General features: G+C 38.2%; 1 protein-coding gene across 1 annotated transcript; it reads right to left on the minus strand.

Moving 5' to 3' along the window:
- Nucleotides 1-15,408: 15,408 nt before the first annotated feature.
- LOC142470912 (olfactory receptor-like protein OLF1) lies at nt 15,409-16,362 on the minus strand. Its single transcript, XM_075577720.1, has one exon. It carries the CDS (start codon nt 16,360-16,362, stop codon nt 15,409-15,411), a length of 954 nt encoding a protein of 317 aa, XP_075433835.1.
- Nucleotides 16,363-16,683: the final 321 nt, after the last annotated feature.

Here is a 16,683-nt window from a genome sequence, read left to right on the forward strand (position 1 = left end):
CGGTTCAGCTCAGGAGACCCCCTGCTCATGTATACTACTATTAAAAATCATATTTGGCCAGAACGATCGCCTGTAAGAGCCGTGCATTGAGACGCAGCGTCTCCATGCAGTTCTTACATGCTGCTTTGTTTATAATAGTTATCGTGCTAAATAACTTTTAGCACAATATCAGGGGGGGAAAAAGGTGATCGTGCGCTATGGCCCTTTTGGCCAAGGCCGGCCGTAAACGCGCCGAGCAGCCCTAGTGAATAGCGCTTATGGCTTCAGCCTTTTGCGGCCGGGCGATATAACCCATTTTAGCGCTAGTTAACGTAGCTTAGTGAATCGGCCCCACTGTGTGTTATTAAGCCTTTTTTTTAAAGTATCTTTTTATTAGGGTGTTTACAGATACATTTCAAAATATTACATTGTAGCATATTGTATTTACATGTACATAAGTTATCGTATATTGTTACATATTTCAATACATATTTGATATACCCATTTTTTTTTCTTTTTTCGAACTTATAACTGGTCTTGATCTAATATCTCGACCATTTAACTTAAAACCTTGTGTCATAGCTTGCTTGTGACTCCCGTTCTTTCTTTTAGTTATCATATTTGTTTAGACTAGGCTCTTTGTTTTTACTCTGTTCTGTCATGTTGTTATGTTATGTTGTAATGCAGGACGTTCTCCTTATTTTATATTTCCTTTATCAGGTTTTTACGTCCAGTTTAGTTTACTATCCTATCTTGGGTGTCACCTGAATTTATTCTGTTCTAGCTGGGGAAAAGAGTTTATAATCATCACCCATTTCCGATCAAATTTGGCATACTGATTATCTCCTACTTGTTCGTTAGATATTCGGTCTATCGTGATCAGTTTGACCAAGAGGGATTTTATAAGTTCTATGTTTGGTGCTTGTGAATCTAACCATTTGATCATAATGGCTTTTCTGGCTACCAGGAGAATCATCTCTGTTGGGAGAATGCAGTATATTTTACAATTGTGTTTCAGCTAGTCTTGGCTGATTGGAGGGTGGCAACCTCCTACTTAATTGAAGCTCACCCCCTCCCACATTTAAATGGTTAAGGGCTCACTCCATAGCATCTTCCACACAGGGGAACTTGTTTGCTTGCAGGATGGTTGTGACAACTCTAATACAGAGTGCTTTTCCTGGTAATGTACAGGTTAATAAAGGGTTCAACCAGACTTAGAACTTTGCAACTAATATTGACAGATTTACTATAAATCATTCTTCCTGTTATTACACAGGTTATTAAGAATTTATATTAGCGTTAGGGACCCCTGAATTGTGGTCTGCCGTGAAGTTGGCTCAGGGGCTTACAACAATATTGGCCAAAAAATGTCAAACTAAAAGACCATTTTACTTAATAGATATTTATACATATATATTTAGGCACTGTACCGTGTATGAGTTTCACTGGATGTGCTAAAACTGAGCTTTGTCTGTGTTTTATGTTCTGTCTCTGGTTTTAAATATATATTGCCATGCTCAGTAGCACTCCTCTGTGACACTCATATGCTTATATATATTTTTGTGGTTATTTTGGGGGTTCAATAGGAGCTTGTTAGGTGTCCAGTATATTTTACAATTGTGTTTCAGCTAGTCTTGGCTGATTGGAGGGTGGCAACCTCCTACTTAATTGAAGCTCACCCCCTCCCACATTTAAATGGTTATGGGCTCACTCCATAGCATCTTCCACACGGGGGAACTTGTTTGCTTGCAGGATGGTTGTGACAACTCTAATACAGAGTGTTTTTCCTGGTAATGTACAGGTTAATAAAGGCTTCAACCAGACTTAGAACTTTGCAACTAATATTGACAGATTTACTATAAATCATTCTTCCTGTTATTACACAGGTTATTAAGAATTTATATTAGCATTAAGGACCCCTGAATTGTGGTCTGCCGTGAAGTTGGCTCAGGGGCTTACAACAATTTTGGCCAAAAATGTCAAACTAAAAGACCATTTTACTTAATAGATATTTATACATATATATTTAGGCACTGTACCGTGTATGAGTTTCACTGGATGTGCTAAAACTGAGCTTTGTCTGTGTTTTATGTTCTGTCTCTGGTTTTAAATATATATTGCCATGCTCAGTAGCACTCCTCTGTGACACTCATATGCTTATATATATTTTTGTGGTTATTTTGGGGGTTCAATAGGAGCTTGTTAGGTGTCCAGTATATTTTACAATTGTGTTTCAGCTAGTCTTGGCTGATTGGAGGGTGGCAACCTCCTACTTAATTGAAGCTCACCCCTCCCACATTTAAATGGTTAAGGGCTCACTCCATAGCATCTTCCACACAGGGGAACTTGTTTGCTTGCAGGATGGTTGTGACAACTCTAATACAGAGTGCTTTTCCTGGTAATGTACAGGTTAATAAAGGCTTCAACCAGACTTAGAACTTTGCAACTAATATTGACAGATTTACTATAAATCATTCTTCCTGTTATTACACAGGTTATTAAGAATTTATATTAGCGTTAGGGACCCCTGAATTGTGGTCTGCCGTGAAGTTGGCTCAGGGGCTTACAACAATTTTGGCCAAAAATGTCAAACTAAAAGACCATTTTACTTAATAGATATTTATACATATATATTTAGGCACTGTACCGTGTATGAGTTTCACTGGATGTGCTAAAACTGAGCTTTGTCTGTGTTTTATGTTCTGTCTCTGGTTTTAAATATATATTGCCATGCTCAGTAGCACTCCTCTGTGACACTCATAGGCTTATATATATTTTTGTGGTTATTTTGGGGGTTCAATAGGAGCTTGTTAGGTGTCCAGTACATTGAGATAATGAGTAAACTGTTTAAGGCTCTCTTCATCTCCTTTCCAAATGAATATAATATCATCTATATACCTGCGCCGTAGGCACAAATTCACACCCAGCTCTGCAATGGACCAAATATGGTCTTCCTCCCATGCTCCCATAAGGAGGTTTGCATAACTGGGTGCGAATTTTGAGCCCATGGCAGTACCACATTTTTGCAGGTAATATACCCCCTCGAACAGGAAATAATTATGTTCTAAAATGAACTTTATGCCGTCGAGAATGAAGTTGGCCTGTTCATTAGGCATATCTAGATCTTTTGATAATGCTCTATCGACAGCTTCATGTCCATCTCTGTGATTTATACAGGTATAGAGCGAGGTAATGTCGCATGTTACCAGATACCATCCATTTTCCCATACTTGATTATCTAGGATGCGCAAGATGTCCGTCGTATCCTTAAGATAAGAGGGAAGTTTAGTTACATACTTTTGCAAATATATATCTATATAAGCAGAAAGGTGGGACGTCAGAGAGTCAGTGCCTGCTATTATTGGCCTACCTGGGGGATTAATAGTACTCTTATGAAGTTTAGGGAGGTAATAAAATATAGGTCTCACAGGATTTTCTCTGTATAGAAAATTATATTCCTCATTATTTATAACTTCTTCCATTTTACCCTTGTCTAGCAGGACTTTAAGTTCTTTAAAAAAATCTAAAGTCGGATCTTTTTTCAAAGGTAAATATGTATTCATATCCCCTAGAATCCTTTGAGATTCTACAATATAGTCCGTTCTATCTATAATTGCCACACCACCGCCTTTATCGGCTTGTTTTATAACAACATTTGTATCCTCTTGGAGGATTTTTAAAGCCTTTCGTTCAGAAATACTCAGATTGTTTACAAACTTAGCATCTGATTTGACTAATTTTTCAAAGTCTTTTTGTATTAGTTGTGAAAACACATCTAAGTTATTTCCTTTCACATATTTTGGATAGAATGTGGAAGGTAATTTAAGGCCAGAATGAACTTGCTTAGGTCTTATTGATGGGGGTTCGGGCAATTTGGTCACAGTTGGAGTATTCTCAAGATTGTCAGCAGTCCTTTGCTCTACATCTTTTAATCTAAAAAATCTTTTTATAGTAAGCTTTCTTAGAAATCTCTGTGCATCTACAAAGAGGCCGAAGTTGTTATGACCTACAGTTGGAGCAAACTTCAGCCCCTTTGAGATCAGTGACTTCTCTGGTTCTGTCAGTACTTTTGAACTGAGGTTAAAAATATTAGTCCCTATTTCTTGCTTTTTTTGAGATATTTCTTTTTCTCTTCCTCTTCCCCGTTTTCGTCGGGTCTTGTTCTTTTCCTTTCTGATGAGGGGTCCCTCTTCGTTAGGGGGGCATAATAATTTGTTCCCTGAAAAGAAGTGGACCCCCCCTCCCCTAAAAAATCCTTCTTATTACCATTTTTGGGGGCATATTTAGTGAACAATTTATCTTTATGGACTTCTCTTTGTTCTTTTCTAGTGTTTGTCACTATTTCTACTTCAGAATCAAAATCAATACTTATTGTCCTTTTGGGTGTTTTATTAACATTAATTTGTACTTTAGCTGGTCTTTTTGCCTTGCCTGGAGACTTGTTCTGTTTATTTCTCCAGTTATCCCATTCAGGACTTTTTCTATATTTATTTTGTATTTCTCTTGTATTCTTACTATATTTTCTCTTGTCCCTTGATTTTTCCCTTTTTTGAGGGGGTTTTTTAGGGGTTTTTTTTGGGAGATTTAGCGGATATAACCTCAGGGGTTTTATTCCCTTTTGCATTATCTCTCTCGTCTAGATCAGATTTTCTTGGAGGTCCATCTTTGTAGTCCTCTTCATCTCTAAGAAATTTCTTAACTTTCTTAGTGATGGTCTCTTTCCTGATCTTGTCTAATTTGTTTTGCAGATGGATATCTTTCTCTTTAAATAAAGTGGTTTGGTTTAGGTTACCAATCCTTGATTCGATCTCATTAATCTCGACATCTATCTGCAAAACATGATTTCTCTGCTTTTGATAATGAGACCCATTAGGTCATGTGAACATTTTTCCAGCAGACTGTACCATTTCTCAATAAAAACCTTATCTTCAAGATCTATAGATGGGTGTTTCTTGAGTCTTAGTCCTCTTGGGACTCTACCACTTATAATGTACTGTTCCAAAAAAGTGTAGTCCCAAAACTTTTTAATATCTTTGATAAAAAGCTTTTCTAGTTTCTCAAATTCAGATTCCAAAGTATGTGACTCTTCAACTATAGTGTCAGAGTCCAAATTCAGTTTCAGAATATTATCGAAGTCCACAACCCTTGTGTGTCTTCTTGAGAAAACATTAGAAAAGTTATTATCAATTTCTATTTCTTCCATATCGAGTGGTGCTGCCTAACAAGTGATTGAAACAAAACAAACACTATACAGAAAAAGCACTAGATGGCGCTCAAACACTCTATCAAAGATAAACCATGCAGTGAATAAATTAAAGTAACTAAATGTATCAAAATAAATACTGTGCAATAGGTGATAAAGCTACTGGGGCTAGTGAGATATACAAAGAATAACTGTAGCACTTTGGTGGCTACAAAATCAATAACAGGATGTCTCTGTCCCTGAAGGCTAAAGGCTGAGAATAGTGAACTCAAACTTAAAACCTCATTGGGAGATTCCTAGACTCACATAGGTTGTAATAATGTACTCACATATTGTTGCCCCAGTGTATCTTGTAGGTGTGCAACCAGGAGAATTAGTAGAAATCCAAAGGAAAAAACACTCCAACGCACAGCCAAAATAGAGTGGGTCCCAAACAAAAATAGTAAGATGAAATTTTTATTGGTCCATGTTAAAAAATGGAGGTAAGTTGATAAAGTACCAGTGGGTACGAAACGCGTTGGAGGGTACTTACCTCCGTTTTTTTTAACATGGACCAAAAAAAATTTCATTTGACTATTTTTGTTTGGGACCCACTCTATTTTGGCTGTGCGTTGGAGTGTTTTTTCCTTTGGATTTCTACTAATTCTCCTGGTTGCACACCTACAAGATACACTGGGGCAACAATATGTGAGTACATTATTACAATCTATGTGAGTCTAGGAATCTCCCAATGAGGTTTTAAGTTTAACTTTATTCTCAGGAATTGTAGTAGTATTGTTTAGCTGGTGGTGACACATTGCAGGCTCAGGCAGTATGATCAATCTCTTGGTGGTCCCGATTTTTCTCCTTTTGAAGATGCCATGATCAAACATACCCGCAAAAGATGGGAGCAGTGACCAACAACTCCTTTGCTGCCTGCGTGCGGGGGTGTAATAAAGCAATCACTTATTGACAAATTATGCCGTATACAATTCTTCCATCCTCGAAGGGTTATATGAAAAATTTGAAGTATTCATACTTGTCAATGATATAGCCATATACCTCTGATAAAGTCACCTTCTTATCTGTTCCAGCATTAATTGCTGAAAATATCATGTATGTGAAACTGCATTTAGGTTGACTATAAGAAGATAATATCATGTATGTCCCATGCAAACAGTGAGCAGTCAAAGCAATGTAAAATAATCTACTTCACATTCTGTTTTGGAAAAAAAAAAGTGAAACGCCTACATTTGATAATGTCTTGAGTGACCAAGGCCATATAATAAGGGATTACTGTAATATCCGTGCATCTTATCTGGCATTAAAGACACCTGTTTTCAGACATTGGATGCTAGAGTACAACTGTATGTACTCAATCTCACCCCCATAGGCAAAGACATTCACTTTGCCATCTGCCAGACAGGCGCTGAACGGCAATCAAACAAATCAGAATTCAGTCTGATATCTATATGTGAGATTGACAACTTGACAGCTTGCCACGAGTTAGATAGAATGTATATTGATTATATAACCTGTGAAACATGATAGATGGCCGTGATTTTGTCCCATTAAGCGGGAGAGTACAGACGGCTACATCTGTATATGAGCTTTGAGTTAAAGCCTTACAGTAATGAAGCCGATACGTTGGACTCCATCATCTGTGGGAAGTCACTGAGTAACGATGGGCAACAGTCTGATTTGGATTAAAGCAATAACACGAGAGCTTTCATCCCATCTCAAATGAACCTAACGTCTCAAACAAGTAAGGCCATGCAATCATTATCAAACGCATTTTCTGCATCCAGACTTAGTACACAGGCTGGAATTTGAGCATTAGTTGCTGAAAAAAGGCCAGTAAGTCGACCATAATATTGAATTGCAGTGAGAGGTTTCCACAAGTTAGTGACAGAATATCTACCCAAAATAAACCTGTCTGGTCAGGATGTACCATACCATTTACCAGAAGCTTCAATCTGTCTGCCATAATCGTAGTGAAGTGTCCACCGGTTTAAAACACAGGAAAAAACTACAACTTCCAATGGCATTACAATGCAGGACCATCCCAAATCCCGGTTAAGCCCTATTTAAAGATCAGGAAGCCCAGTATTCCTTGAATTGCTACTATGGTCCTCACTACTGTTCACATCTCTCTTCTGTATTCTACTGTACCAACTAAGTATTGTCCTGCTTCTTCTGTGTATGACCTGGGATCTGCACTGGATTTTGCTTTGACTAACCCTTCATTTTACTTTGCCTGATAACCTGTGAATGACACTGGATTGGTTTTGACCTGCTCTATCTAATACATTTCCCCTGATTTTTCCTTCCCGAGTCTCTGTCATCCCCAGTGTTCTCAGAGGCACACCTTTTTAATTACATGGTTACATGGTTACATAGTAAACTAGGAGAAAAAAAGACTTCTACTGTATATAAAAATGGCTGATAGAAAGAGATTAGCCAAACAGAATGCCTTGTAATTTGCACTCATGGAGGATACAAATAATAAGTGAGGGGAGGGGGTGTGTGGAAAGAGCTCAAGCTACTGTCTAAGGAACGGTGCCAGGGGTAAAGGATAGAGAGCAACAACTACACTTGCCTAGGCAAGAAAAAGGACCCCTTTACAACAAGCACTCGTATTATAATGGACGTGAGGAAATAAAATAAATGAAACCTTTATTAATTATAAGGGTAAAAAGAGGAAGTGAAGGGATAGACACACAACACAATAAAAAAAAGTATTGAACAAATACTTCTCAGTACTGTAATTTAGACTGGTAGAAATGTAAATATAGGGAACCTTGTGGGAACTGGCACATGCAGAATAGATGTATAGCTTGTGCCTCAGTGTGGTATAGATGTTAAACCAGATCTGGTGTCTGTCACTGGTATACCGAACAGATAGTGGTATATATACCCCAACTGATTAAATTGTTTCTCTAGAAGAGTACACAGTAGTTGGATGAATGAGTAGGGAGTTATCTGTGCACACTGTCTCAAACTCCCATACCAGATATCTCCAAATACTATTGAAGCTAAGTATAGTACTCTATATATTGAAGAGTAAACAAAGTAAATAATAAAGATAAAAAAAAGGAAACCCTATGGGCGACGCATCATGTTAAAATTGAACACTGAAGCTACTGTGTAGCTAGGAAAACAGGCTTCAAAGCAGAGAGCCTTAAGTGTAAGTATACAAAGGCTCCCCAGCAAGGCACATAAACAATAACTGATTGATACTATGAAGTGCCTGAGCCTGTGAGGAAGCAGTAGGACAAATATATAATACACAATAAAATTGTTGTGAACTGCTTCACAGGAACCTCCGTGGAAACAGCACATATGAAGCAATAAAGGTAAGTATGTAGCTAAGTATATTTGCTGATGTAGCAACAGGTGTTTCAAAGTGATACTTTCAAGCCTGTTGGTAGCAGTGATCAGTATATAGGATAAATATATCTCCTTGATACCACCCGAATATATTAGTGGCTGTGCACACAATTGCAGGAGTATCAATAGTGCAATTCAGTCCATTAATCCAGATATATCCATATAGGTCGCTAAAATACCTATTTTGCATCTGTGCAGTGTAGGCATAACGTGAATGGTCTACCAAGACACTCAGAGTAAAAGTGTACCAAGATGGATAGTACCTGAGTGAATGAGACCGGAGGCCCTGAGGACGTTGTATAAGTCAGTTGAGAGCTTTTACCAGCCTTTTTAAACAAAAACATTCCCAAACATATCTTAATCTTGTAGAAATAAAATTGAAATGTGTTATCTTACTGGTTACACACAATACAGGACACACAACACAAAAACGTCTCTCATACACAGCCAGCCAATTTCACAGAAATAACAAACAGATAACAAAACAGTTCTACATTACCTTGTTCTCATAAATAAACTGCTTAAGCACAGAGATAGTTAATTTTAATGGGAATGCTTCACATTCTTTAAACTGTAAGGGAGAGGCTGTGCCCCTCCTTTCGTTAAGATAGAAATACCGCAAACAAAAAGAAAATGTCCGGTTTAAAAAGCCTTCGCCTGGCCAGGACGAATAAACCTTTCAAACTATAACCCGGGACAGAGCTGACTATACTCCCTTTTTGTTGCGAGGTATTTCTCTCTATATTTGGCGTACACCTTTTTAAAACCTTTTAAAATTTAGATTTCATCATGAGCAACTAATATTCATATTTTTTGTAATTATCTGCAAATGCATGGATGGTGACCTATACACATATGATAATCATCATGACCCACAATATCTTTCACACAAGAAATCATTTAGGAAAAAAATCATCAGGGTTACAAACAAACTCTTTTACATAAGGTAGCGTGTTTTTTTTTTTTACAGAGACTTTCACTCCCCACGGACGAAGCAACACTTCCCTGCTTCTGACTCTGATAGTGGCACACTCTCTGCTTATGACCAAAACCACCACAATTAAAACAGACACCATTATTCTGAGCTATTCTTCCTGATTGATTTATGGGGCCAGCATAAACCATTAGTAGCTTAAAGAAAAATAGCTAAATTATGACAAATAATTGCAGATAAATAATAATACAATTCTTATACTTTATATAATATACAATGGCCGTTCACCTAGATCAGAGATAACAGTTCAGTTGTGCACAAAATTTACTGGACTCTAACCAAAAATTTTGTCAAGGGACTCTAACCCAATCCACAGTCACAATTCAGAAATTATCTGGACTCTAACCAGCATAATTTAGGTACTGAATTCCCAGAGGGGGAGTGAAACAATGTAAAAATCACATATACTCACTTGCCGCGTTAGTGAATTCCACTTCTGGAAGCCAAGGGTCTCATTCTGGATCGGGTGACACTGGTAATATAATACGGATAAAATGTATATCTCGTACCTATCCCAGTGAGACCCAATCCTACTTCTGACACCAAAACTGAAGGAAAAACCTCTTCCATGGCTAGGCTTCAGAACTGAGAGGAACCTTTCCTCTGCCAAGAAATCTGAAGGCCTTGTTACTGGTTAAATACACACATCTGCACCGTATTGCAGCAGACTCCCCCGGAAGCTTTCACACACTGCCACTCGTTATCTCCGATTTTTGTTGAACTTACAGCCCCGGTAAACGAAAGAAATGAAACGTAACGCAAGCCAGGTTTCAAATCCTTTGTCTCAATTTATTATTCATAGGGTAATGACTTTTATACCAGAAAAAGAAGATACTGATTAGAGGCGTAACATCGGCATAACATAGGCGTAACCTGGGTGTGTCTTGGGCATAGCTTTGATTAGAGGCGTGATTTAGGGGCAGGACAATTCTCTAGCAACTAAGTTATACTATTTTGCCTCTTTCATAGAACCAGTCTATTATATTTTAACTAAAAGAGCAGGAAACTGACAATACAACAAGTATCTTAGCAATATCCTGAGCAGGAAGAAAGGAAATGTAATTTGGCAGAAACTGGGTGCATTAGGAATTATATTTCAGCAAAAGGCTGACTACATAGGGTATGTCTTGGGCATAGCTTTGATTAGAGGCGTGATTTAGGGGCAGGACAATTCTCTAGCAACTAAGTTATACTATTTTGCCTCTTTCATAGAACCAGTCTATTATATTTTAACTAAAAGAGCAGGAAACTGACAATACAACAAGTATCTTAGCAATATCCTGAGCAGGAAGAAAGGAAATGTAATTTGGCAGAAACTGGGTGCATTAGGAATTATATTTCAGCAAAAGGCTGACTACATAATCTTAACTAGTTATGAACAGACAACATGGATGCTTAACACAAGTGCAGATTCTGGCCTGACCTACTGGTCCTAACAGTAAGTAACCCAGTTTTGTGATCCTACAGTATGTATACACTATGACAAGTAGTTATATCATGATACCAAGTCATGTATGGCAGATCCCAGTAGAGCTATTTTGATCCTCTATTAGTAGCAACAATTCCTGTATGTCTTTAAATTTTGCATATGGCAAGACCATTAATCAGGGACATGCAAAGCATGCTGTAAGTGCCAAGAGTAGGTTATGTACATGTAAAATGAAAGGCTCAATAGTCAGGGGATTCAAATGCCATACAACTGGTAATAAGTAGATCCGCTCACAGCGCCACCACCACCGACGTCAGTCATGATGTCATCTAAAACCGACGGGCCGTTTTTGCGTGTGTCACACGCTTCATCAGGGAAAGAGGAGTCAGTAATTGCTCCTTCACTCGACTCCTATATACCCAGACTGTTAGGGGTGTGAAAGGAACTCTGGGCCAATAAAAAGAGACCTCAACATAATGCAGCATTATTATAGTAGGACATCATCGGACAAGCAGCTTTGCCAAAGTGGGTGCCACACTTCCCTAAAAGAGTGTGAATGCCTTTTTATATCTTACCAAATGTGAGTTGAATGATTACCTGTGTTTTTTAAATGTTTTTAATAAATTGTAATACACTACAGGCATTGTCTTCGTTTTCCTCTCACTTTGTTTTTGCTATTCTGCAGAGTACCTGTTCACCTGGTCAACACCTGTAAGCCGGAAAATCTTGCTTGGACTTGCTATTCTTCTTTGCACCTGTTCCCCTGGTCATCACCTGAAAGTTTGCAAACCTTGCTTGGATTTGCTATTCTTCTGAGCACCCGTTTACCTGGTCAAAACGTGTGAGCCGGCAAACCTTGCTTGAACTTGCTATTCTTGAGTACCTGTTTACTTCCTCTTGTTAATCCAATCAATAAACTTGTTTTGATCCTGTGTATTTGCACTTGCCCTATTTAATTTAATTTGTATTTCATTTATTTGCTTGAAATTCTTTACTACAAATACCATATATTAGTGATACTCTGGTGCATTATTTAGGGATGGGAGCAGGCATCTGTAGGGCTTTTGTAATGATCAACGATAGTGGGGATTGATTACTGACTTACTTTACACAGTAATAGCTAAGGGGGTGAACCTCATAAACATCTAACCAGAACAACTTCCATCAGCCTTCAGTCAATCTCAGTGAGCCCAAAAGCTAGTTTAACCCATTCAACAAGTATCAACTCCAGTGTGAGGAGTGAGGACTCCAGTGGAAGGATTGAGATGAATACATCACAACAACAGGCTTCTCCACCCCTCTGTATGTAAATAAGGTACTAGGAAGGTAAGCAGGGCCCCTTCCCCACTGTTACAGTACCATTGAGAGAACCATCAGGTATCTCCAGTACGATAATAAGGAAAGGATGTGAAACTGCCCTGGGCAACACTTATTTTATTTTATTCATATTAACATATGTTTGGTGAAAAAAACCCACAAACTTTTATTTTTGGTTGAAAACTGTAGTTTAACACTTTTGAGAATATCGGACTGTCTTGAAAAATGTTCAAACAATGTTAATGAAGTGAACTTCAAGACATTGGTAGCAAAGAAGCATTAATATGTCATATTATTATAAAAAGGCAATTTTGACACAGAGGTAATTTTTCCAGAGTAGAAAGAGTTTATTATGAGCACAACATAAATACAAGTAAAATAGCCAGTTTCGCCATTTGTGTGCTGGAGAAAACAGTCAAGAGCGCTCCTCCCTGGTCAAGACAAGGGAATCACACGCATGACGCAATACTTATACCTTTTGTAAAAATCAGTTGCACTACATCACTCGTACCACACTCTGCGCATGTGTCATCCACACTCTACCTTCTTATCTTCTAAATTACATCTGTAATTTTTTTTTCCCAAGCATGCCATAATGTTTTTCCCTTTCCTGGGGCCTAGTATTTGCGTGTGGGGTGAGTTTCATTGTCCTATGTTAGCAGTGGTTTCTGAATAGCATTCTGTCTCAGGCAAGGACATTGCAAAGATTAAAGCCCAAGATAATTTGGAGCTGTTCAGGGTTATTGTTCCCCCTCATGCTGACTCTTTTATACTTTGGATATTCATTTCTCCTTTGCTGGTTCACACTGACCGAGTTTCCAAAAAATACAATCTCTCTTTTTACCCAGAATCCAAATAGCCCATACTTTCTTCTAACTCCGTGTTGGCGGGTATCGCAACTTTCACTCACATTCACAACCCAAAGTAGACAAAATACTGCACTCTTACGGGAAAAACTAGCGATACATGTTGCTAATAAAAGATTAGAGCAATAAAGAGAAAAAAGTAATTACAATTACGAATGCAGCATAATGTTCATCACATGATCTGGTTTAAAATAGTCTTTGTGATCTTTGCAATAATGCTGAACCAGTAATGATGCATTTGACTGTTATGAACATCAATGGCTATATGGGCGGACTCAGACTTTAATTCAAACAAAATAAAATATATACTTAAAGGTCTTATAACATATCCCTGCATTTCTAATAACTAATTTTAAATAATTCTTACAGTTCTCTGGCTTGCTTGTATATTGCAGTGACACTGTGACCTTTCTGCCTTTGGTATTGAGACATTACATTCTCTTGAGAAAACCTGCACAGACCCATTCAGAAAAGGGTCTTTTATATATTGATTGGACATGAGTTGGATGTTACATAGAACATATTCTGACTATTCTATCATCGAACCTCACATGCCCTATAGTAGATAATACAAAAAACACCATCTACCTTAATTTCATCATCAGTGACATATATTTTTCCCAACTATTCTCATTGACAATTTTAAACTGCAATGATATAAACAAAATAACAAAGTCCCTATGAGCACAGAGTGAGCTGCCTTTCTGGCAATGATATTCAAATGTGGAGTCTGGGGTGCAGAGAAAATCAATCCATACTGTAGCTACCTGTATCATTTTCATATCGGACTCCTTCAGTCCCAGCCCAAGGTATAAGAGAGCACACCTCATACTTGTCCATACTGCACAAGCCTTTACACGAAGACCACGGTCAAATATGCTGTATGGATGTGTGTGATTCTTTGGTCTTGAAGCAGAGGCCAATGGTATGGGCCACTTTCATTCCCCCAAACTACATAACTCCCTCTTTAAATTTAAAGACATCACACAATGTTCCCATATTCACAATAAAACCCCAAAACATTTTCTGAAACATTTTAAAAGTTTGTTTTACATAGTTACATAGTTACATAGTAGATGAGGTTGAAAGAAGACGTACGTCCATCAAGTTCAACCTATGCTAAATTTAGACAACAGATACTTTATCCTATATCTATACTTACTTATTGATCCAGAGGAAGGCAAACAAAAAACCCCCATTAAGGGGAAAAATTAATTCCTTCCCGACTCCAAGAATTGGCATTGGAATTGGTTTTGGGTTTTTAAAGTCTAATACTTAGTTTTCTTATTAGTTTAATTATATTTACTTGTACCCCAGTGTCTGATTATATGAATAATATACAAATATAACATTTTAACCTACAGTAGTTGGGGTGTTTATTATTGAAAGCTGCTCATAATTGACATCAACCCTATATTTATAATCAGAAACCCCCTCCCCAGCAACGGTAATCCTGAGGAGTCTGTGTCGGTCGTTATACGTATAAATCTCTTCAGGGGGACCTGGCTTTGGACTACTTAAGCAGGACAGGACAGGAGAAGCAGGACAGGACAGGAGAAGCAGGACAGGACAGGAGAAGCTGACTGGAACTCAAAATAAGAGATGAGATACAGGAAGGCTCCGTACTGCAACTTCCTCTTGTGAGCACAAATAGCATGAAGAGCAGGAATGAGTCAAGATAAGATTCTGTAACCCTGCTTTCTTCCTCTACAGTATAAGCTTCACTTGTGTTTATTCCAAGTATTTTTAAAGCTGACATACTAACCAACTTTTACTATGAATCTATTACATTTACCTGAAACAACATTTGATTATTATTTTTTTCTTCACTATTTCGGAGGTACAGATGTAGTCAGCCTTAAGCCTTTATTCTAAAAGGTGTGATGATGTGCTATTGCATTAAAAACCTTATCGACTTTGATGGGGCTTTTTCTTCGATAGCACCTCATCTGCGTTTATACCACCTTACAGAGTAAGCGCCTTAGTGTTTTCACTGCTGAGGGAACCCATGGTTCACCCCCACCCTCCATAAAGACATTATCTGTGGAGGGTTCGATTTGGTTGAATGGACCCACTCCACACAAGGCAATGATTATACTGTCCCCGCAGCTGCAGTCTTTTGCCTTTCTTCCCGCAGCTCCAAGGAGAGTAAGTCCCACTAAATCTATATGGAAGTTCATTCCACCTTGTAGTAGTCAATACAAGATAAAAGGCCAGATGACAGTTTCCTGGAGATTTTCACTCAAAGCAGTTAATGGAAATGTTGTTCTTTTCCAAACTTGCTATAAATAAATGTCCACAGAGCAGTCTTTATCTCCTGATTCTTTAAACTGTATATGATGGGGTTTAACATTGGAGTCACCACTGTATAGAGAAGGGATAGAACTTTGTTGGCTTTCAACAAATATCCCTTAGATGGAGTCATGTACAGGGTCATCAATGTCCCATAATATGTGCCGGCAACAGCCAAGTGGGAGCTGCATGTGGAAAAGGCTTTCTGTCTCCCAGTGTTGGACTTGATTCTTTGGATGGTGAGAATGATAGAGACGTATGTTGCAATGATGAACATGAATGGGATTAAAATGATAGGCATCGAGAGTACAGAAACTATCATTTGTACAGTGGAGGCATCAGAGCATGAGAGCTCAAGAATCGGAGCAAGATCACAGAAGAAATGGTCAATGATTTTTCGATCACAGAACTGCAATTTTCTTATAAGAGTAGCTGTAACTAATATTGCCATAGTTCCTCCTAACACCCATGACCAGATAACAAGGTGAAGGCGAAGCTTGAGGTCCATGATAGTGGGGTAATGTAATGGGTTACAGATGGCTAGGTATCGATCATAGGACATCACAGTAAGAAGGAAACATTCTGTAATTCCTGAGGCAGTAAGGAAGTAATGTTGGAGAATGCATCCTGGAATAGATATAGTGGCTCCTTCAGACGCTATAACCTGGAGCATTTTTGGGACAATACTGGTGGTGAATACCATTTCAGAAGAAGACAGGTGGCTGAGGAAGAAGTACATGGGTGACTGCAGGTGATGACAGGTTGATACCAAAACAATGACGAGAGTATTTCCAGTTATTATCACAATGTAAATCAAGAGGAACAGGATGAAGACTAAAATCTTGATTGTGTGAACTAGATGAAATCCCACCAGCAGGAATTCTGTGACTGCAGTATAGTTCGGGTCTTGCATAGCCTGAAGAAATTAAGACAACGTGTCTAAATGAAAGATAAATTGGAATGTAATGCAGAGATTAATATAGTACACAAAGTTACCTACTGTATCAATCCTGTACCCATTTTGTTTTAAACTTGGTTTAATCACCAGGAGATTTCTGGGAAATGTTTCATTTTGATGAGGACAATACACAGAGTTTTAAGCAAGGGAACCTGGCTCGCATCCTAGTGACCTTGGGAACGTCACTATCTCCCTGGGCCTCAGGCACCAAATTAGATTGTCCCTGCAACATTCTATATACAGCCCTGCATACACTGTAAGCGCTATATAAGAGAA

The sequence above is a fragment of the Ascaphus truei genome, chromosome 20, assembly GCF_040206685.1.
Source record: "Ascaphus truei isolate aAscTru1 chromosome 20, aAscTru1.hap1, whole genome shotgun sequence".
Lineage (NCBI taxonomy): Eukaryota > Metazoa > Chordata > Amphibia > Anura > Ascaphidae > Ascaphus > Ascaphus truei.

Bases quoted from the DNA above. Each gene is read 5' to 3' on its own strand.
- LOC142470912 (XM_075577720.1), bottom strand. From the start codon at position 16,362: ATGCAAGACCCGAACTATACTGCAGTCACAGAATTCCTGCTGGTGGGA.